Genomic DNA, 23,169 nt, shown 5'->3' on the forward strand with positions numbered 1-23,169 from the left:
CTGCTTTTGTTGATAATGCAGACAAACAGCTGCTCTGATTATTTACGACACTGGCCAAGCGTAAACATAATGATAAGCAACGGAATCGGAAAAGGCATCGTGCCGCGGTTGCACCAAGCAGCTGCGAGAAGGAAACCATGAACTTGGCGACTGAGCAGCTTCGGATCGTCTGCGGCTCAAAAGCAAGCCAGTGGCAAAACAAAAATAGGGCAGTCTCATTGCCATCGCTATCGAGCAATGGCGGCGCCCTTGCTTGCTGAATAGCGGCAGTATAGCAGCTGTTTGTGATGGCGCCAATGCGTGTTTTAGACTTCGTTGACGCATTTTCAGGCTCTGAAAATGCATCGAAATGTTAAAGATTGTGTTTACTGCATAGCAATGAGTATCTAAGTCTGAAATTGCGTTTTAAAATTTCGTTGAAGCAAGGCGATCATAAAAAAAGTGTTCATTGTGGCAACAATATTTATGCATTGGCTTCTATAGACTGCTGACGGGGAATCGTAAATCTTTTGTTGTAGTGGAAATTTCGTTGATGCGGCGTTCGTTGCAGCGGAGTTCGACTGTACTACCGAGTTCACTCCCAATGGCGCCTGCGGCTTCTTTGTGAGAACTGTTTGTAACAACGAAACACTGTTTTTACGATTTAGCCATGCGCACTGCCTGTGCATGTCGGCTCAAAAGACAATGCCCTGCCTTTCCAAAGTACGCCTACTAAATGAGACACACGTTTGTGCAATATAGTCACTATATTCTAGGGAAAATATCACTTGATTTGAATGTCCTATACTTGACATGGACACACAAAATTCTTCAATAATTTGCCTTGTTTGCTCACACTTGATTATCCGAAATGTGCCCACCTTGTTTGGGCATAAACGAAAAGCTACACAAAATTTGGTAAACACAGAGTTGCATCACCTAGTACCTTCAGCAAAACAATGTGAAATATGTACTCCTTAATTGAGGACTAACAATCGAGCCAAGGCATTTCTGGTAATTATTTGTAGTACTAACTGCGATGCAAATGAAAAAAATTGAAGCAAATGAAAAGATGACTTGCTGCTGGAAAGGCAAGATGGAAGCTTGTGATGAAATATCCATTAACAAAGGGCTTGCTGGAGCCGACGTTCCGACAAGTGGACTCGTCTACGCGAGGCTGAAACTGCAAGTTATCGTTTTGTCATCTTCAATTTCTTCTCAGTTATGTTACTGTAAATAACTTCCCCGATACTTTCTTTGTCTTTATTGTCTGTTAGTTTGCATTGGTCTTGTGTCTAACAAAAAAAAAACAAGCCCTTAAAATCTCCCTTCTTCTGTGGCACACTTCACTAAGACAAAAATAGTACACCCACACACACTTGTTTGCATTCTCACAGCGGAAGAGAACATTACAAATTCTCATAATCATTGTCACATTCCACACACGTGGTGTTAGATGTAAACATTTGGCAAACTTGTATGGTTGGGCAACGGCCTGTAGTTTATAAATCAAGTAACACCAACCCAAGTATTAAAGTGAGGAACTACTTTGACATAAGCTCGAAGCACGATGTTACAGGGTCAACTTGGTCCCTTCTTCAGGGGTGACTGGGAGGCACCAGCGAGTGGGCGTCTCTGCCGACTGAAGAGAGGTTTTGAACTTTTCAGCTAGAAAAACATAGCACTCCTCCAGTTCTGTTAATAACCAAACTCCACCAACTGGTGCTAAGTTGGATGCTACTAATATAGGAACCACCACTGCACTTGTCATTTGTGTTACACATGCAAGGTGACCAGCCAAATTCAAATCATCAGGTAAAGGTATAATTTCACCAGTCGAAACAATGAAATTATGGCTCAGAAATGCTGCCGTACCAACTAGCCTGACTTTCAATACTACTAAAATCATGGTCTCACAATGATGTACAAGTACAGGCCGGAACCACCTTAGGCAGAGATCGAACTAAATATATATTAAAAGTCGAACCAGCACCAGCCTGCTGTTATTCCTGGCATGTGGGATGCGACTTGATTTGCCTTTACTCACCAATTTTTGAGTGCACCGCCCAGCTGTCGTCCAGCTGCAGGCGAAAAAACCTGACGGTTCCGTAAGCAAGACCACCGTACACCATCCATGTGACAGCCTTAGCCAGAATGCCTGACAGAGAGCGCATGCTGGCGTACTTGCCTGCAATTAAAGAATAAAGAATGCGTTATTGCATGATTTTTGATGATATCGAAAGCGAGTCATTCACCAAGCACCTTTTGGAGAGAAAGAATAACAACAAAGCCAATGTCGATCATTGTCCTTTATTAAGGGGGGACGCGCTTTTTGAAAACCGAAAAATGGCAAAAGAGTAGATTTTTTTAAAACCACATATTCAAGTAGTATGTCTTATAAACTATCTGTTCTGTAAATATCAATGTCTAAATCATCGCAAAAGTAGATAAAATAAATTATACAACATGCCGCAGCAGCCGGCGATTGGCCAGCGAGCGCTGAAAATATCCCAACTTCGCGTGTTAGCGATTTCTCAACCACGCGGCTCAGCACCGCCATCTTAGTCTTGTTTTTCTCATGGGTTCTCGCCCTTTTTATTTGCCACCAGCGGCAGCAGCAGAGGTGTTGCCGAGGCGGCAATCACCCATGATTGGGGGGCTCTCGAAGTTTTGAAGTCTCCCGCGGCTCGGATGCAAAGCCGTGATTGGAGAAAGTGGGCACCTCTCGAGGGAGTGGGCGATCGTGCGGCTCCTATTTGCTGCTGCGCGCGACGATGCATCTGTTCCTCCAGCTCGCCGTCTGCTCTGGCGCTTGCAAGGCCGGTGCGCTTTTTGTGTCCCGTTTGCCATCATCCAGCTCAGTTCTCACACGTGCTCTTTTATCTTTCACCATCCTTATGAGACAATCTTTCACCGTGCTCATGAGGCCGATTGTTGCACTGTCGGTCACGGTGGGCAAAACAAAGTTCGGGACTCTGCACGCGTTCGGTTCAAGAAAGCGTCAGATGAAGCTTGTACGCATGGCGTGGCTCGTTCATGCGGCAACACCTGGTGACGATTGCATCGATGGTTACAACGGAGCGCTTCTGCTTCGTCTCTGCAAGACAATGACTGCAATGACGCTTATCGAACGTCTAGATGGCAACACCATCGGTGAAAGACACAACAAAGGTTGGTGTTTCATGCTCAAGTGCCCCTGATGTGTCGCACTCGCCAACCGGAGTGATTATGGCCCTGAACAGTGCGACCGCGACGTCGACTGTGCATTTGCAGACAAGGTTTCGGACATGCGAGGAGTTAGCGGCAGAAGATAGCGAACGTGCTGCTGTGCAACAAAAGCTCGGCGCTATGTCGACAGCTAAGAGGAAGTTTCAGATGATGCTTGAACCTGAAGAAGCCACCGCTATGACTGAAGACGAAAAATATTGCCTTGTGCAAGGGACTGCCCCTAGCGACTTGCTGTACGACAAGCAGGAAGAGCGGCAAAAAAAAAAAGAGTCCCAAAGGACGCATCTAGCTACTGTGCAGGGTCATTTTAGACCAAAATATGTGCTCTAAACTTTCGAAGTACGTTTTCTGAGAATGACTTTTTTTGGCCAGTGAGGTTGTTTAGTCGGGTGATATCTCTGTAATTGTTCATCTGATTTCTATCAGATTTGTTTTATTATGTACCTTAATAAATAGCCCACCCACTGACAGAGCTGCTCTTTGAATTAATTGTGTGTAATTTGTGATGATTTAAATTTCATTGATAAGAGCTCAATGGCAAACACTAAATTCAGTGCATTGCTCAAAATTTTCAAAAAGAAAATTTCGTTTGATATGTAAAGTTCTGTTTATGCTGACAGCTTTGTTGCAGTTGATTCCCGCATTCACTTCTTCATCTCATGTGTTGAAATATTGTATGTGCATATTTTATCATTTATAATGTTGCGTGTTTGTTATTGCAAAGCATATTTATTTATTCATTTTCTTTTGCTTGTTAATCATGGTTTACTACTTAAGTTGTCGATAGTTCTAAGCATTATTGTTGGTATTGTTTTTAATGATATTCCCACTACTGCTTGAGCCTGAGCAGGGCCTGCAGTATTTGTAAATAAATTAAAAAAATAAAGAAGGGTTCTGTCCTAGTGTAAAGCACCCATCCAGAAATCATCAAAGTGAATTTCACGGTGCTAACACATTTACTGATTTCACCAGAGCCCGACTAAGAAACCTATGTGGGCTATCCTGACTAATGGCTGTACGTTGGAAACCAGTGAGCCTAAATGCATGCAATTTTGCGGTTATTCAAATGGCTTTATTATTAGCCTACCCTGAAAATTTCATTAGGATATCTAAACAAACAAAAAAGTTGCCTTTCCATGGTAGCCTCCCCCCTTAAAAACAAATTACAAATTAGAAATATATTAAAAAGAGTTTCACAAACAGTTTTTCATGTTTCTGGCCCGATATTTTTTCTTTTTCCTACCGAGCAATCTCTCTGTTTAACAAGATATTTGCATTATATGTTTTATATATGCATATATATGTATATATATCAACAACGCCTTCAAGTCATGATTGTATTTTGGCTTAAACAGCAGATTCTTTTTCTATGTGCACATTACACACGCAAACATAAAAAGAAGTTCTCTTCAGGCCTACTTGAAAAATCTTTCTGGCTACTCCCTTAAAAACAAGCTTGAAAGTTTGCTGAAATCTGCTAAACATTTTCACAAATATGTACAGAAAAAAAAACGTTTTAGGCTAACCTCTCTGGAGATCTGCAATAAGATAAGGAGCTTGTCCTAGCTTCTACACCAGCCTCTCTTATCCCTTAAAGCGGCGCTGCAACACTTTTCTCAGTAGTCGTTAAATGGCTTTATTAGAGGAGTTCATTGTCTCACAAACTGACAGCCGCAGAAATTCGTAGAATTCGTGAGGTACTATAGAGATCTGCTACATGCTTTCATCCAGCGCATTATCTCGCTTTTCATACCAGCGAGGGCAGTTTCAGCTACACAAAGAGTGTGGAAAGAGTGTGACACAAAGGGTGCGACAAAGGGCAAAAGATGCATCCATTCTTCAGTGTGTCACAACCTTGAGCACTTTCTTTTGTTTTCTTCAAATTTGCGGCTTACTTCCATGTGTGATTGTGAGTATAGGTACGAGCATGTGACAACAACCCTTATAAGCCGCGGCAATTGTGCAGCTCACAGTGCTCGAATCAGCCAACGACTGTGGATATTCCGATTATGTCACAGTCATTTGGTTCTGTCGCTTCCTCTGTAAAGAGAAGAGAGGGCTATTCCAAGCCAACTTTTAGAATCAACTGTAAATTTTTGGCTACTAGCTGCGCAATGTGTTTAGCTCGCATGTTCTTAAAGGCCTTGACTATTGTTCAGCAGCGTTTCCCAACAATGTACAGTGCTTCAGGGCCCCTTGAGCGTCCCACAGATGAGCTCAACACGTTTACACATTCCGGCGCTCGCTACCACGGTGGAGTAGACGAAACAGTGGGTGCTAGCATATCACAATGATATCTTCCACAACGTAATGCCACAACTAAAACTAGCTGCAAGCCACACAAAGATGACAAAGTGTCTCGGATTACACTTCCTTTGTACACTCCGATGAAAATATTCTTCTGAATGTAAGTGTTGTTCCTTAACATGATAGCACCAAAGAGCTCTTTTTGGAAAAATTGCGGTATGAATGTCAGTGGCCGTGGTGTCTATGGTTTGAGCAAGAAAGCAGCACTGGCTGTGAGTGAAAATTTGATGTGCAACTAAAAATAGCTGGTGGCACAGTTTAGGTCTCCACTGAAAAGCGAAGGCAGCCTAGCGATAGGAAAGGTCATATTGTGTGTGAGCATATGTGTGTACGGATAGTAGCGCTACTGCATTCAACTCACAGGCAAAGCTTAAGGGTGCCCCAATTTTAATTTAACATGTAAATTTCAAAAAGCATTAAAAAAAGAAAAAAAAAAGTAGTCGGCACTGTTTTTTGAAGATAACGCAGGGGGGCAAGGTATTAAATGCATGTACGCATGCATCTTTCTATCATGCACCTACGTGACTGAAGCTGCGTGAATAAAAAGTCGAATAGGCAACTATTTGCTCTGCATCGGAACATGGCACGGCCGATGGAACAACACAGTGTTCAGTCTCACCTGCAGTGACCCTTCTCGTACTGCCAAGAAACAGCGCATCATCGGCCAGTGACAAGCACAGCGTTATGGTAAGCAAGTTGAAGAAGTTGTAGTTGCCCGTAGCAATTATCAGCATCTGCAGAAAGACCTAGAACAGAAAACAAGGCCTGCCAGTGTTTAGCAGCCAGAATGCATGCTAATATACAAATAAAATTAAAATCTGGGGTTTCTGTGCCCAACTACACTTGGATTGTAACGAGAGAAGAGAACTTCAAATTTTTTTTTTACCACATGGGCCTCCATTATCAAGCAGCTAAATTTAAGCACATGGATGTTTACGCATATACCGCTTCCACTGAAATTTGCTCACTGTGGCCAGGAATCAAAACTGAATCCATCAGCTGAGCAGCACGAAACCTCATTGACTAAATGCCACTGCAAAAGCTCGTTAACAGAGATCAACTGATAGGCACCAGTACCTCACTGAAATTCAACACTTCCTGCCATGTAAATTTACTACAAAAATGAGCCGCAAAGAAATACTATTTCGATGGGGCTAGTAGATGACACTTTAAAAGTAGGCAATGGGAAACTTGCAGATATCAGTGCACGGCAATATCGCCAGATAAACAACATAAACTGGGAGGTCTCCTAATAATCATAGTATATTGGCACTCAATATCATACAGAAAAAAAGATAAAAAAGAAAACGTTAAATTTGCAGCGACTAGCGCTATAAGAAGTGGCGCTGGCCATCCCACGCATGCTTTTTTGTGACGTTGGTGACTGCGTGACAAAGTCAACGTGCCGCTAGTTATCTAAGGGTTTACTAAAGAGCGACACTTTTTAATTCACATTCACACTTATGACATTAACTCAGTTCAGACAGGCAAGGTATGTCTTTCAAAACTGTACCCTCATTCATCAATTTTATAGTAAAAAGTTACTGGCATAGAAAATTAGCTCCGACTTCCTTTATCACATCTGGCAACTAATACTGCCAGGGAGGCCGTAGTGGGCAATGATAAAGAATGATAATCTTGACACCATTTTCCCTCATGTGTTGCTGTGGGAAAAGGTACTGTAACTTGCAACATCTAGCCTCTGAATTGTTCAAAATTTAAGTACATATGTATGCTCTGCTAATTTTTCGCACACATCCGATTGCTTACTGAAGGTCCTGTTGCAGTCCAGCAAGGACTAGAAATAAAGTCTAACCCATTTATAAGAGACACCCATGTGCCTACTATAAAATGCAGGTTGATAAGAAAATACATACGAGGTACCTTGCTCATAAGAGACACCTCATATAAAAGACAAGAATTGCTTTCTGTTGTATCTCTCTCGTAGAAGGGTTCAACTGTATAGTACCTCATAAGAGGATTTCACAGAATAACCTTTATAATTCATAGATGCAATATTTAGGTTATCAGAAGTTCAACTAATATTAATTCCCTGAAAATGTGCACAAGGTGGCTCTAGACCTGGCTATGAAGAATTCAAAGAAATTGGAATAAATGAATAAATAACTAAATAAATCACCGCCAAAGCACTCCATACAAATGCTTAGCCAGCTAATCTGAGACATGCAGCACTAGTGGTTGTCACTGGGTTGATCTCAACAGGTCATTAAAGCCTTTCTCAATTAAAAAAAATATATGATCAGAAAGAGACTGTGCACAAATAACATGCCGGCTACGTACTTAACTCTTGAATGAATCAAGCATTTACTGGTTACGTTCGTCCAGAAATATTAACTGGTATTTTCTGTCAAGTGTGTTCATTTTTAGCGGAAAGGTGGTGAGTGTGATTCGCCTAGTTTCCGTGGCTCCACACGTTTTTTGTCCGTAAACGACGCCTTTTAAGTCAACCAGTGGTGGGAAGTGAGACTTGCTGCATGTATATCTGTAACTGGCCTTACTACTCCCCAGTTTTTGTGCACATAGCATTGGCAAAATTTGGCTCTGCCCAGCCACATCCCTTTCAGTGGCTGTGCGTACAATTATACACATAAACTTCAAAGGCCTGTCACACACTGCATGTTTCTCCAAATGGCTTGATCTGCAGGGTACACATTCCTGCATACTTCCCGAGTGGAAAACTAGCGATCGTTCAACTTCGCTGTGTTGGGTATTGCAGCAGAGGATAACTTTGCTGAAGAGACTACACCACCTTTAACATTCATTCAATGTGCCATGCTCCAGGACCGACGTCAAGCGTATTCTTTTTCTTTGCTCGAAACGTGGCAACCGGAAACCAAAGAGACCACACATTTTGTGCAAAATATTTCATTCTTCTTATGCAAAAAGTGAAGTTGACTGGTTGTAGATCAGTTAAATAATTACATGCTAATTAGCATTGAATACTGAAACTCCCCTAAAACAATGCATTCCTTCATTTTCTTTTATGAAATGCAATACCCAGTGCCTTGGAATTTCACTGTGTAAATTCGATGCATTTGCAGACAGTGCATCGTAACTTACACTTGAAGGCACTGTACAGCTTCACAACAATAAAGAAAATAGTGAAATTCTCGTGGAGTAGTCTGCAATGGCAAAGCATTCTGTTAGTCAGCAAGCACCCACCTGGCAGTAAAAGCTGAAGATCCTCAGAGCACGCACGGGGGCAAAGAACAAGGGTGGAACGGCGATTTCGACCACAAAGGTGAAGACCACCCCTAGTCGGAGCACCCAGTTGGGCAGGTGGTGAAAGTACCACGCAATGGGCGTCGGGATGCACTGGCTTTCGAAATGGTAGTTGAGAGCTGCGGAGAAAGGAAACAAACCTAAACATACGAATCCAAAAGCTGAAAAATAAGCACAAGTAACACAGAGACAAAATAAACAGTGTGCAAGGTAGCAAATGGAAGCATGATATGGTGTTTCATTTATCATAATTTAGGGCAAATGGATATAACAAGTGATTATACCAGAGGAGTTAGTATTATTTTCAATGTATTCAAATGACAGAAGAGAGTCAATATAATAGTAAGCAATTTATAGAACATAATAGCAAAACTGAACTATTTCAGCTGACCAAAACTTTACACTGTTTAAGTAAGCCGAAGGCATTACAACGTAGAGAACTGTAAGCGACAATAAGTATCACTTCATCTCATATTTACTGTACAGAAGAGAGATAACAGAGACTTGTATTATACCAAGTCATTATTCCACTGTTAATATGAGAATCTATCCATGTGAAGGAGTTGTAAACTCAAGCACAAGAAAAAATATACCGGCATGCCACAAATACAGAAAGAGTACTCTAGAACATAACAAATGTTGCAGTATTATGTCTCAAAAGAGCGATAAGATTATGAGAGAAGCAGTGTATTTCACAACTTAACATGATCGATTTGAACACTGAACTTTAAACAGCTACAAGAAATACATCAGAATCACTAAAGGGACAGAATCCTCTTTTCCTATTGTTAGGAAAGGAGGTTGATTGGCGACTTTTTATGAGAACGGAAAATTAAAATATCTCATTCTACATAAATTAATACGTAGCTAATAACAGGCCCTGCAAATCAGAATGTCCTTGAGATCATTCAATACACTGCCGACATTGCCTCTACTATGAACACAAAAGTGTACGGGTGCGCGAAGGCACAAGTGGCTCGATCCGGAGAAAGAAAAGCCACTGCACAACAATCAGAACTTTACTGCACATTCAAGCTTTACACAAATCTGAAGGGGCCAGTAAACAACCCTGCAGACCAGAATGTGTACGATGTGAATATGCTGCTACAAGAATTTTGCAAATAGGTGATGATGAAACAAAGTTACAGTGTATAGAACAATTCATTTTGGCTGATTTCGATTTCTTGCTTGACCTTTTCATCTTTCTCAGCAGCAAAGAGGGGTAGCCATATCATGACGTGAGTGTGCCGACTTCCACAACATAAGGTTGCCGAGGACGTCATCAGCACACACCCAATGACTGAGCAAGGCAACCTTCCACAGCGCTACAAAAGCGAATGTTTTAAACCCTGTGAGGGTGCTGACACCCCCTGTAAAGTTGTCTGCCCTGCATGGCGCACGTGACTCAACCAGAAGACGTATTTTGGGGGTGACAACTGTTGAGCGGTAGGTGGCGTTGTGTTTGCGAGCAGTGATCACCACTATCATCATCATGGTTGGTAGAGCGATAGCGCCGGCGGTGACTCCTGGCGGAAGGCAAGCCTTGGTGGTGGGCGAGAGAGTTGAGCGAGTCTCTCTCCGCGTGGGGCGGTAGCGCGGGCGGTTGCCTCCAGTGGTGGGTTCGCCGTGGACGGCGTCGCAGGCCGTCTATGATGGGCCCACATGGTGAGTCAAGCGTTAGCGACACCGCCTTGTTTGTCATGTTGTTGAGTGTTGTTTAGTAGTGTGTAAGGATGTCTTAGCGTGTTGATCACGACTGATGTTATAATTATTCGGCTGACGATATCGTCATTCAAAAGTAGTTAAATATGTGCTGTTTGGTTCGTTCCGACCCTGTCTGCTGTGTTCGTTCACTCCAAGAGCGTGGTGGTCGCGCTACTCTCTTTGAGACCCCACAATCAACTTGAACAAAAGCTATGGTATGTTGGAAATTTGAAAGTAAAGACCCAGACTGACATTCAAAATATAATCTTCGTTCATATGAGTTTAGAACATTCATTTTTGTTGCACTGCACACAGTTCTTATCCCAGGATACATTGTGATACGCTAATTTACTTTACAACTCTTAGTCTAAAAAAACTTGTGCTCCATATAAGGCCCCTGACACATTTCGTATTTAAAAGATTTTACATTTTACTTGAAAAAAATGAATGAACATTTGAAATTAGCAGCACCCAAATATTCATCAACTCAACCATTTTTATCAAAATCGATTGAGAAACAAAGTTTTAAGAGCAGTGTCACCCCCCCACTAACTAGTTTGATGTTGCGTTTGCTTCAATTTTTTACTGTACCACAAATCTTGCTTTCTAGAAGATAGGTAATGCATGCTCACAGAAAAAAAAAAAAATCATTACACGAACAATGATTCTCCAATTATACAATTGTTCAGTAAGTTGATTTAGTCAGAGCATCATCTCTAGAGCCACATTACAAGCAACATGATGGGAGTTCTACTCAAACGGTCTCCCTGTCACGTTTTATTGTGCAAACACTGTTTACTTTCACAGTATGCGACGGTGCGGGGCAGTGCTCACCTGTGAGACCCCACCAGGTGGGGCAACCGCTGGTCAGTTTGACCACTCCGGAGGCAAACATGAACCGGAACAGGAGCCAGCGCACCAGCCATAGGGTGATGTCGTCATATGGCCGGTGCGGCAGACGCCAGCTCGAGCTGAGCCCCAGAGTCCGATGAAGGATGCCCAGTGGTGCAACGAGTATGCACAGAAAGCCAGCTTCCAAGAGCAGAATGTCCCTAAGAACATTTTGCATGCGGTCAGCAACTGCATAATTGCTATGCTGACAGCACAGATGTAAGAGCTAACCAATCAGATACCACTCCTCAGCCTCCACAACAATGTTAGAACTTAAAAATTGTAAAAATGCATGACAATTGCCTTGCTGCGGTGGTCTAGTGGCCAAGACTGCTGGCCCACAGGTCGCAGGATCGAATCCCGGCTTCAGTGGCTGCATTTTTGATGTAGGCGGAAATGCTGTTGGCCCATGTGCTTAGACTTGGGTGCGCGTTAAAGAAACCCAGGTAGTAAAAATTTCCGGAGCCCTCCACTATGGTTTCTTTGATAATCATGTGGTGGTTTTGGGATGTTAAACCCCACATATCTATCAATCATCAATTCATCATGCATGACAATTTTATATTTCAGAGACCATTCTACACTTTGCAGGACTCTGCAGAATTAATGTTCATGCCCTCATGTTCAAGTTGTCAATTAGCTCACCCTCAGGCTGCCAATAGCTGGTCCCATGGTAAGCTCCCCTGGTAGAGTGACCGTACCGTAAAAGTGCTATTCCTCGGTTCTATCCCCGGGCAAGGACAAATTTTTCATCAAATAGGCAGCTCTTCTTTCCTAGAAATTAGTATAGGTTTCTCTGTAGCTCTGTGCCACTAACAGGAGGCTAGTGATTTTACTTTTTATAATGTCATGCTATGTACAAGCAATCCCCTTAACCAAACATCAGCTTGCATAGTAAGCAGCAGATAGTTGAGAAAGTACACAAACTTACCATTGAAACCACATGAACACTTGGCCAACCTGGCAAAAGAAGAAATGACAAACACAACGGTGTGATATGTATGCTCATGCTATTCTGTGAAATGCAGTTGTTGAGCACCCACATAATGCATTTCATATTGAAGCAGCCCCGCAGGAATGAAAAGACAGACAGGCACTACACTCACAACGATCTGTTCAAAAGGGAAGTCTTCCTATATATACACAAACATGCATATATAAAAAAAAAACTAGAACATCGGCCAAACAGGCTATACTATACGCTAACAATTCCATTTCAGCATCATACTGTGTAACAGATGTTTGAGAGACATTTGCATGACCCCTGGTTTGGTTAGAATAGACCTCTCGCATTTCACGCACTTTCATTCCCGCTTGTGCCTAGGACCTTGACCTCGTAAAAATTATGGTTCACTAAAACAAGATCTGCAATGAGCAGATAAGTGAGCACTCGCATCTTCCTTTAAAATATTAGCATGCTTCCTCATTCATGTTATGAGGCTGACTAGATTCCCATTCCGGCCAGCATGATAGACAGTCTACATTACTAGCTTAGAAGACAACTTTCAGCTTGATTCCGGTGTGCTATGGAAAACATCTAGGAGACATCAGTGCAACATATGCCACAGGCTGTCAAAAAGAAAAGCTAAGAAAGGCGCACAAAATTGTTATCTCTCTACTCTTTTACGTGTTCAAAGATGAAAAAATCCACACAACGTGCTCACATTAAGCACATAACTAAGGGTGACCATGTTTTTCTGTGAGCAGGTGACCTTACTGGTCTAGTTTCCAATATTCAGTCATGATCTTATTTAAATAGCGATATGGCGGTCTTAATTTCGGACTTCAATACTGTGTTCACAAAGCTTTGTCTCTCGCTGGCTTGATCAGAACTGTAATGAGACCTAAGATGGCGGCTGTCTGATTAGATGTCAATTAGCCGTCTATGATAAGTACTGTAACAGTACGTCTTTTTACGCCAGGTTTGCGAGTAAGAACTTGCCTGGTAAATTGAAAAGTACAGTATCCAAAGAAGGGCAAAGTTGATGCAGTCCCTGAAGCGTGCTGACACGCAGGCCATGAAGGACATGACAATACCGAGGAACGCCAGGAACTCGGCCATTGTGGCCACCTTGAGGCCAAAGTTTGGCGCCAGCCATATCAAGGAGGGCCTCTCGGCAGCTAGTTTGGCCAATTCCTGCACTGGTTTGGTGTGGCTATCTGGTGAGGGCATGAAAATTTCAAAGATTTTAATAGCAATCTGGGAGATATGCAGCTTAGGTGAACAGATGCAATATAACTCGAAATAAGCAATAAACTGCCAAGGAGATATTGGCGAAGTAGTTGGTTGACCTTAGCTATTGCAGACAGTGCACTCTTCTGACACGTGGACTAAGCATGCAAGCAAACAGTCAGGAAAACTTGACATTTACTTCAATTTTGCTGGCATTTAATTCCGATACACTGTTCTGAATAGCATGCTGGGCAGAGACAGTGCATGGCAACTTCAGACACCATGCAAAAGCTTGGCCCTTATGTTCCAATGAAGTACTCGACACATCAAAATGCTGCTATAAGTAAACTGATTATTATAAATTTATTTTTTGTTGCCCTCGCTATGAATACTGTTTATGCTTTATGCAGTTTGGATACCCCACATAACGTAACAGCTCATCACATTCACACTGTCACCTTTTGCTGGTGATGCTTACAAAATGTTTTACTAAATTTTTTTGCAATCTTAATTAAAAAAAAAAAACTTGCAGACCGTTAGACGATCAAAATGAATCTGCTATGCAGGTTAACCGCAAGCGCGGAAACATTGCACAGACAGTATTAAGCAACTAAATGATATTAATATTAGAGACATCTTCATGCTAGATGACACCATAACACAAAACGATGTATGGAAGGAGGAGCAATTGAAGGTGTATGCATATGCACTGTTTCACTCTGCCAAGCAAATTGCAAATAAACATGTCTCAAGGAAGAGTACATGCACCTGAGAGGGAGAAAAAAAATGCTAATTTGTATTTGGACACTCCAGATATGCTGCATCCAAGGATCAACTGATAGTCTAATGCAGTGTTCATCAGTCATGAACTTTGAAGGGACGTTGTGGATTGATGAAATTGACGGGGGACCCCATGCAGCGAGAGAAAGAAAGATGGGGGCGTGAGCCACAACACAGCATGCTGCGAGAAGTACAGTAGGCGGCTTTTATTTATTTAAATGGATCTCCGCGGACCCACATTTGAGAACCACTGTTCTGAAACCTCAAACTTCACTTGCGGGTTGTGTTTGGTAAAGAAGAGCTCCACTTCCTCACTGACCGGTGACCACACGCAGCTTGGCTTTCAGTTTCACATTTGCATTACTGCCCAACCCATCTGCGCAGTGGCAAAGCGCGACGCTGCATTTGACACGATGCAAATTCTAAGGTGACACTAGACGAAAAAACATGCACTAGTCGTACCTATAGGAATCAGCGATCTCGCTGGCGCAACTCCATGGTCTCCATAGAGTCCTGCATGAAAGAGACACCGTTGTTTATCATGACAACGAGTGAAGGCGTTCCGCCAATGGCCTTCGTGCGCGTAAGCATCGAACGACGCTTGAACCGATCACTACGCGACATAGCAAAAGTAACACTAAACGCAAGCACTAAATATCAGAGGAGAAGCTCGACTGCGACGATCATGCACGTTGGTCCGCGTATACCCACCGGGCATTTGATGATAGATAGACGCGAATGCGCTCAGATATACTACAGACATTGCCCAGAGGAAGGAATCGCGCGTAGCACGCGTCTGCCCCATTATGAGCGGCTCAAAGAAGAATGCGAGGTAGCGAAAGAAGTTTTCAGCGGTAGCTTCGTCTCGCTCTTGCCTTCCTCATCGACATTGAAACTGATGGAATAGATGTAATGAGTGCTTCATCAACGCCTCCTAAAAAGTTTATGCCTGGATTGCGAGCCGCAAACGCGCTGCCTAACCTTCTGATTTTACCCTCCTCCTTCGGTACGAAGGCGAGCGTTTCTGACGGCCGCCTCCTGCGAACACAACAATGCTCTCACAATTGCCTCCGAGCAGCTATAATGTCACGTGACAAAACGGTACAAATAATGTCACGTGACTTAGCGGTACGGAGGCGAGCGGTCTCACACGGCGGCCGGTCGCAACACAAGGCAGAAGGTATGGCCTCTGAGATTACGTGTTGGCAAGAGGCTCTCAATTGAAAAGAGAGCGACGTTCCGGGCATAATCTTCTAAGAGGCTTTGGCTTCAAGAATAGATACAAGGAGTAATGTTAGGACAATCTTCCTTGAATCAAAATGGCGCAAAGCGCCTCAATGTTTTCTCGTGGCCAATCGACGCGTTTTTGGAGAGTACGGTAGAATGATGGATTCAAGGATTCAGGTGCGTTGTTCAGACATTCAAGAATAACCAAAATTGCAGATTCGATTTATTATTTTTTTGAAGCAAGTACTTGGCCGTATTTTGTCAATGTAAACAAATCGCAACAATTATTCGTGACTCACGATAAAGTAGGTAACTTGGACTACTTTTCATAGCTTTATATAATTTTTTATAGCTCTTGCTTTGTGCTGTTGCACAAGGTTCTTAGTCGCGTCGAAGCCCAGGATTGTAAACTGGAGCACCCGCGACGCAAAACGCGGGAAAGCATTCGCGCGAAATAAAAACATGTAAAACCACGGAGGTGTAAAACCAACGCCTCCTAGATTTCTCGTGCCTGCCGGATGAGCGCAAAACGCCGGTCATTTATAGCGGCGCTGCCTACGTAGGAATAAGGGTCTTTGTACTTGGCCTTTGAAATTGGCAATTTTGCGTTTGTCACTAATTTCAGAGGATGCCGTGTATTAAAAAGTTGCTTGCTGAATGACGGCATCACTTACGTAGGGTTAATTATAATTACGTCTTTTCAAAACTTTTCTACGTTATTTTTGTTGCATATAAGCTCCAAAAGTGTAAAAACTTATTTGAAAACATTCCTACTTGAGTGGCGCCACCACTATAGTTTCGACGACCGCCGCTTCCCAAGTGACCGCCGATAATCCGGCAGGCACGTCAGATCTAGGAGGCGTTGGTAAAACATTGATGCCGATGTCGGTATCCTCTGGTTTCGCTTGAACAGCGCTATGCCTGTCGTTACCTGCAGTGGTTGCGGGTATGTAAATGCTCATATTTTTGTGACTGCGCGTGCTGAACGTGCATAACGCGAGCCGCTTAGTGCACCAAAGCCTGTGTTTCGCAGCGTCGTGACTTCCCCCTCGCAGCGCTGATCGTCTAACCGACTCGGGTGAAAAATAGCCGTTGGCGCGGAGTGCATTCAAAATGGCCTCGGCACGATGTTGGCTGGAGGTTAGTCGTGTCTTGTTTCGCGAAACCATGGATGACGCCGATCCTGCGTCGCGACAACTCGGGTGTCGCGTTTGACGCGTACGATCGCATCGTAGTCCGTACCCGTGAGCACTCCTGAGACGGCGCGCCAAATCATGGCGGCGAGGCGATGTGGGCGCTCAAAGGCTCAAACTTCGGCCGTTTGGCATTATTTTTTGACGGCTTTGAAGTTCGTTCAGTGAGCATCGCTCGCAACTTTCGTATGCATGTGCCTAAAACCAAGTTATGATTTTCACTGATTGGACGTTTACAGCGCTTTCCGTGCAATCTAGTGTGGGCAATTCCTCCCCTAAATATATCTAATTCAGCTAGTGTCAGCGTCACTTTTTGCGTCCTCAGTAGCTCTACTGTTGCTAAAGAAGTGCCATGTTATCGATCATAATAACTGTAGTGCACACTACGATGTTTACGAAACGCGAACCGCAGTCTGTACGAACACATGCTAGGTAGCGGCCGCCGTGCCCTTGTTCCGCAGTGCGTGTTTGTATATTTTTGTTTTGTTTTTTCGCCCCTCGGTTGTGATGTGTTTCGTCCGTGTTTCAGCGCGCTGACTGCGCGTAATTCGCCGATTCTCGCTTTCTGTTGTGATCGCGGTGGGTGACACTTCCTTCCCGTACTCCGTTAGATTTCCGCTGGTGAAGATGCAGGTGAAGTGAGGTGACGCCTTCAGCGGACCCGTCTATTTCTGAAGCGGCGCACCCCGGACTCCCAGCCGAGTGCCACACTGATCTCAACGGCGGCAAAAAGGCATGCTTTGCGACTCTTTGTTCTTTGCCGTTCTTTTTGCTATAAGTGTGAGGAAGTTTTTTCTTTCACAGGTTTCACTTTTCCCTATGGCTTGTCCTCGTGAACGTTCCCTGATAGCACGCTCACTACGCTTATTATAGTCTCTAGTTCCTTTTCCAATTAAAAAAAAAAATCGGCACGACATGTCAGTATAGAAACTTTGAGATATCGCCGTACCTGAGATTTACCGCGATATCTTGAAGTTGCTCGTGAAGTTTCCAACGGACACGCCAACATCCCTAAATGACGATTAGAAGTCTGAATGGGTTCATAAAGCTCTAGATCTAGGGATAACCCGTAGTGTGTCCCTGCGTGATATTGTAGTCGGTCTCCCACATGTGTGATCGCATCTGTGATCTTTTCAATTTGCGTTCTCCGTGGCACCTGTGAGGAGCGTAGACGAGTGAAGGCGCCACATGCTGTGCTGTGCTTATGTTATTACTATTAGTGATAACTGATGGGGCATTCTTTGCTAAGCTTTTAAAGTAACGGACATCGTGAACCTGCAAACAGGTTCTAGTCTAGCCATCGTTTATTTTTTTTTGCCCCTTGTGCGATTACCCCAATTGGCGTACTTTTTTTAATAAAATACAAACACCAAAACTTATTGCAAATAGTTGGCTCTTACGTTTGTCTGTTAAAGAAGAGGTTCTTTCTCGCAATATGTTATACTTTGTTTTCAGGTATTATTCCCGAAGTAAACTTAAACTGCTAAACAGAAGTGAAGTGCTGAAACTCTAATCTATCGTCTGCGTTAGTGAAAATGAGTCACCAGGACTCCCCATGTTTAACTGACGTGTCTGCACAACTGCCATAGCGCTCGTGTTGCAGAATTATTTAGAGCTGTTCACATCTAATGTGCCTATTTCCTCGAAACTTCAAAGAGTATTTTCTATCATATTCAATAAAACAATGTTAATCACTGATGTATTGTTAATTACTGCATTAGACATGAATCGAATATCAATTCATATTGAAAAATTCCAGATATTTGTGCACACCTTTAAAGCAGCCTTTTCTGTATACGCAACAAGCCCTAGAAGCCAATGTATTTTTTTTGTTTAAGAATCAGCAAACATTTTGATATTCTAATATTGTTCTCTGATAGCTGTGTTCAGAACGATTTAAAAATTTCATTGCTTTAATGCACCTACCGAAGATGCATTGCGCACACTCTGTGAATGTCAACGTAGTAACTTCCTGGTGATGACATAAGGCAGGCAGACCTTACTTTTATATTATTCCCTTTGCAGCAGTACTGCTTTTCATGGAAAAATCATTGCCTTAGATAATTTCATTTTACTAGTTTTTTTTTAATTGCGACAAAGACTTGCCTTTCAGGCATAACATTTTTGTGAGTATGTTTGTTGAATGTGTGCCGTTAGGCCGGTGTTGTGTTCTGTGCCAGGCATATGTGCAAAAACTAGCTCTGTTAGTTCCTTTACTTCATGTGTTGGGAACATGCATAGTTCAGGCAATATAGCCACTTGTACAGTTTTTTCCACTTTGTACTAATTAACAGTGGGCTGTATGCATATAGCATTATACTTACTTAACTTAATTTTGATACTATAAGAAGCACCTGGTATGTATATGCTGCAGTATTTCTTATATGTGTGCCCTACCACTGTATACTTTCTAGCAGTTCAGTATTGGCCTCTGCATGCATTGTTCTTTTTGCTGTTATTTTGTGTTGCAGGGAAATAATGAGTACAGAATCGTTTCAATACCTTGGGCTTTTGTATGAACTTGTTTCTAAGACAGGAACACTAAAATGGAATACTATACCAGGGTAGAATGATAAGTTGTTTTTCGGGAACCAAATTTTCATTCTTTTTATGACTGCAGACTCATTGCTAGAAGTAAAAACGCAGGTCTAAGTTAAATTTATGAATTTCGTGCCAATAGGGCGATGTTGGTGCATTAATGTCTCAAATCTTATCTTGTTTCTTATATATATATATATATATATATATATATATATATATATATATATATATATATATATATATATATATATATATATATATATATATATATACTGATACATATAGGAAGAATTGTATACTTAAGGGCTCGTTTTTCTGTGTTTGACACAATGTTAATGATAAGATATAACAAACAATAATGCCAAGGAAAGTATAGGGGAAGTTATAAGACCGAATTGTAATGTAAATGTGGAAAAAGAATAGTGGGTGAAACGATAACTTGCCGTGGGCAGGATAACTTGCCTTTTTAATTTGGTCGCATTGGCTGAAAAGTTCACAAATCATAGCATGTTAAATTTGTGGCACACTTGTAACCCAGTGTAATGTATTCTTACTGATAAAGAATTATATAGGCCATAGCAGATGCAGTCAAATTTTTATCACATTGCGGACAGCTGGTGCGTAAATGTCCATTTAGTTTTGCCTCCTGTTTTTTCTTCCTCTTGGAAATTTTCTTGCTTACCAAGTGTGCTTTCGTGACAAGAGTGGCAGAAGTTTATAATGCTTAATTGAAGTTTGCTAGTGTGTGAAAGAAAAACGGAAAAAATCACAAAGGCGCGGAAGATGTGAATTGGGCAAGACAAGCTCTGGGCTTAGAACTGAAAGTCTTTGTAGAAACTTCGCTCCCCGAAAGACTGAATCAGCAGCAGACGCACAAGTTACCTGAGCCGGGCTCAATTCATACAAACATAGCGAGATAGAAAACACTGCCAAAGATAAGACAACATGCACTGGCTTTCCAGTAATGCTTTATCTAGGAAGCATACTGAAGGATAAGTGATGCATGAGCTTTTGTCCTTTTTTTTTTCTTTTGTATCACGTTCTTAACAAATGTCAGGCCTTTCCCTACTTTTTTCTTTGTCAATAATGCCTTCTGAGTTAAAATCGTTGATTTGCATATAAGGGTAGGTGTTTTCTCTTTGGTGTCACTTCAACACTTCGTACTTGAAAAAAAAAACTGCAGAGTCCGAAGAAATGGACGGGCTGGGGGGCTCGTCCCAGCGGTACCGGGCCCAGGACCGGGAAATAGAGCAGCGGTATGCCAACCTGCTTACGCCCATTCGAGACTTGACAAAGAACTTCGAGGTCGACATCGCTGCATACCTGGACCAGTATCTGGGAGAGGTGGGTGTTGGCTGTGTTTGAATGACTGCACGTGGCTTGCTGGCTTTCTTGAGCGTTCTCTTTATGAGAAATTCATTTTGAGTTTACTTTCAAAGCCCAGTGGTACTGTAACATATATAGACGGTAATTCTTCGCAGTCGCAAATCTTTTTAACCTCCTCCTGACAGATTGCCGCAGGAGTGGTTTTTTTTTGTTATTTTCACATCATATTCATTGTCCGCATGCTTTGGGGCGTTCATTAATTCTACTTTCGCCTGTGATCCACTTACCTTCGGTTTAGCCTTGATTTATCAGGATAAACGTTTCTTCAGCTGTGGAATTTCGTAATATAGAAGCCTGTATGAATTATCCTTGGCGGAAATTAGTAAGCACTGACCAATCATAGAAATAAAAACAAAAAGTCGTTTTGGCCCTGCTACAAAGGCCTTGGTCACTAAAAGCAATGCCTTTTTTTTTGTGTGTGAACAATACCTTTATAACGGAGCCAAAACGTCTTTCTGTTTTCGTTTGGAAAATTGGTCAGTGCTTACAAATTTCCCCAATGAATTTTCCAGACCAGACGGTGTTTAATCGAACCCTGGACTTCATGAATTTTCCTTGTAACATTATGCTACTGGCTGGCTTGTGGCAATCTTTTGGCAATTTTGACCGTCTATATATTTATTTATGATCCTTGAAACGTATTACATTGGGGAGAACATTGGGCATTGCTTTTGTCGGGCAGTTGGGTTTCGAAAAGGATATTGCAGTACTCGAGTGAAGTTATGAAATTCTCTCTCCTAACTGGGCTTGCGAGCTGGGTTGCATTGTGTAAGATATACTTGATGGAATAAATGCGAATAGGTCTCATTGCTGCTCGGAGATGTAAATGCGGGCAAACCTGATTGCATGTCAAAGTGCAAAATGCAACTTTTCATAACTGCCAGCAGCTGATGGAGTGGTAATGCATGCTCCTTGTGTTTCTGTAGAAGAGTGAAGCAACATGCACTGTTTGCCTTGATTGCTTTTTGTCAGTCTCGTGATATTCTTTATTTATTTTATTTTTCATTTCTCAGCTGTCACAAACTCCGATCACCTACCAGGAAGGCGAATCCAGCGTCAATTTCACCCAAGCAGCCTTTCTGATTCAAGGAAGTGCCTTCGTCTATGGCAAAAAGGTGAATAATTTGCATCACATTTTTGTGTTTCTTTTGTTTTTTCATGCTGTATAGCAATGGTTGGAAAAGCATAATTTGGTCTACTACTTACTGTATAGTTTTGATAAATTGGTCTTAAAGTTCATGCATAGTCTTGGTTATACATTTTAATTATAGTAAAGTCACAACTGCAATGTCTCAGGCCTTGCACGACTGCAATTTTTTTTCTTATTTTACACATTGTTGTGTATTTGTGTGACTAACTTTTTAACAGCAGTGCTGCTGCAGCTGGCTGCAGTTTGTCCGGTGTTGCAAGAGGCTTCACGGGGGGTTAGGCACCACAGGCATTAGTCAAGCCCCATTACCGAGTACAGCAGGTGCGGGCGTGAAGCAAAAATTCTGCTCACTGAAGCGAAGCAAAGCACGTGAAGCTTGTGAGGGAGAGAGAAATAAAGTGATTAGAACAATAATATGGAAAATATAGAGAAATGAAGGAAATTGAAAGAAAGATTAAAAAGAAAACATCAAAGAGCAAGGCACCAAGAGAAATAATAAGATAGAAAAAACAGAGAAAAGAGATAGAAAAGCAAGTGGGAAAAAAAAATGAGGGAGGCCACCCACCTGCTTTTTTTTTTTTTTTTTTCCAGACTCGGCACCCCTGGCGGAAAGCATCCATAATTTTTTCAATATATTTTTCTCCTGCGTATATTACAACATCACTTTTTTTATTGCTTTGTGGTTTGTAGCATAAAATGTAGATTTGACAACTACGGAGTCAGATGTTTTGAAATATTTCCCACATGTTCAGCTGGTCCTGCCAAGGGTCAGAATGGCGGGAAGCTAAGATATAGGTCCTTTTCTTTCTTGTCTTGGTAGGAAGCACGAAGGCAACAACCAGTTTTTGCGCTTAACCTGCTGACTGCTAGCAAGTTACCCGCAAAGACTGGTCATGGCTGCCGTGGAATCTCTGTATAGGGACCTAAAGAAACAAAATTGGAAGCGTAATAACACTTCCCTGCAGTAGCGGAAAACGACTGTTGTCCCCTTGAAAAGATTGGAAATGAGGTTGGTGTCCGAGTGGTCACGTCTGCTGTAGAGAAACTGCCAAAAATATGTCGCAAAAATCTGTCTTGTTTTGCAAAAAAAACAAAAAAAAAAAGGGTTGCAAAGTTAAGCTTATAATGACTGTGTTGAATGTGCACAGTTCGTTGTTCATAGAGTGCCCTTGTCCTGTGGCCACGCTTATGTTGGACAGAGAGGGTAAAAGAACGTCACAATAAAATACAAAAGGCTACCGATGGTTACTTGGCTGTCCACTGTAACGAGTGCGGTTGTGTGCCGTATTTTGACAATGCATGCATTTTATATTGTGACAGAGATTTATTAACGCGTTTGATTGTTTAAAGCAGCAGGAATGGCAAAT

General features: G+C 42.2%; 2 protein-coding genes across 5 annotated transcripts in view; one reads left to right on the plus strand and one right to left on the minus strand.

Moving 5' to 3' along the window:
- The window catches only part of LOC119170603 (lipase maturation factor 2-like), a 37,744-nt gene extending 22,519 nt beyond the window's left edge, over window positions 1-15,225 (minus strand). For both annotated transcript variants that reach the window (XM_075887036.1, XM_037421821.2), the window contains exons 1-8: window positions 15,017-15,225; window positions 14,768-14,818; window positions 13,295-13,512; window positions 12,284-12,312; window positions 11,296-11,513; window positions 8,698-8,876; window positions 6,134-6,260; window positions 2,027-2,167 (exon numbers count right to left, since the gene is read on the minus strand). In XM_075887036.1, coding sequence (XP_075743151.1) covers window positions 2,027-2,167; window positions 6,134-6,260; window positions 8,698-8,876; window positions 11,296-11,513; window positions 12,284-12,312; window positions 13,295-13,512; window positions 14,768-14,818; window positions 15,017-15,110 — 1,057 coding nt within the window. In that variant the 5' untranslated portion in view covers window positions 15,111-15,225. The remainder of the gene's footprint in view (window positions 1-2,026; window positions 2,168-6,133; window positions 6,261-8,697; window positions 8,877-11,295; window positions 11,514-12,283; window positions 12,313-13,294; window positions 13,513-14,767; window positions 14,819-15,016) is intronic.
- A 1,159-nt stretch (window positions 15,226-16,384) lies between these two features.
- LOC119170601 (condensin-2 complex subunit H2) overlaps window positions 16,385-23,169 on the plus strand; it is a 105,580-nt gene continuing 98,795 nt past the window's right edge. For 2 of the 3 annotated variants that reach the window (XM_037421817.2, XM_037421819.2), the window contains exons 1-4: window positions 16,385-16,478; window positions 17,337-17,458; window positions 20,450-20,610; window positions 21,666-21,767. In XM_037421817.2, the coding sequence (XP_037277714.2) occupies window positions 20,461-20,610; window positions 21,666-21,767 (252 nt within the window). In that variant the 5' untranslated portion in view covers window positions 16,385-16,478; window positions 17,337-17,458; window positions 20,450-20,460. The other variant, XM_037421818.2, reaches the window with a different exon arrangement.

This window comes from Rhipicephalus microplus, chromosome 2 (genome assembly GCF_043290135.1).
Source record: "Rhipicephalus microplus isolate Deutch F79 chromosome 2, USDA_Rmic, whole genome shotgun sequence".
In the NCBI taxonomy this organism is placed as follows: domain Eukaryota; kingdom Metazoa; phylum Arthropoda; class Arachnida; order Ixodida; family Ixodidae; genus Rhipicephalus; species Rhipicephalus microplus.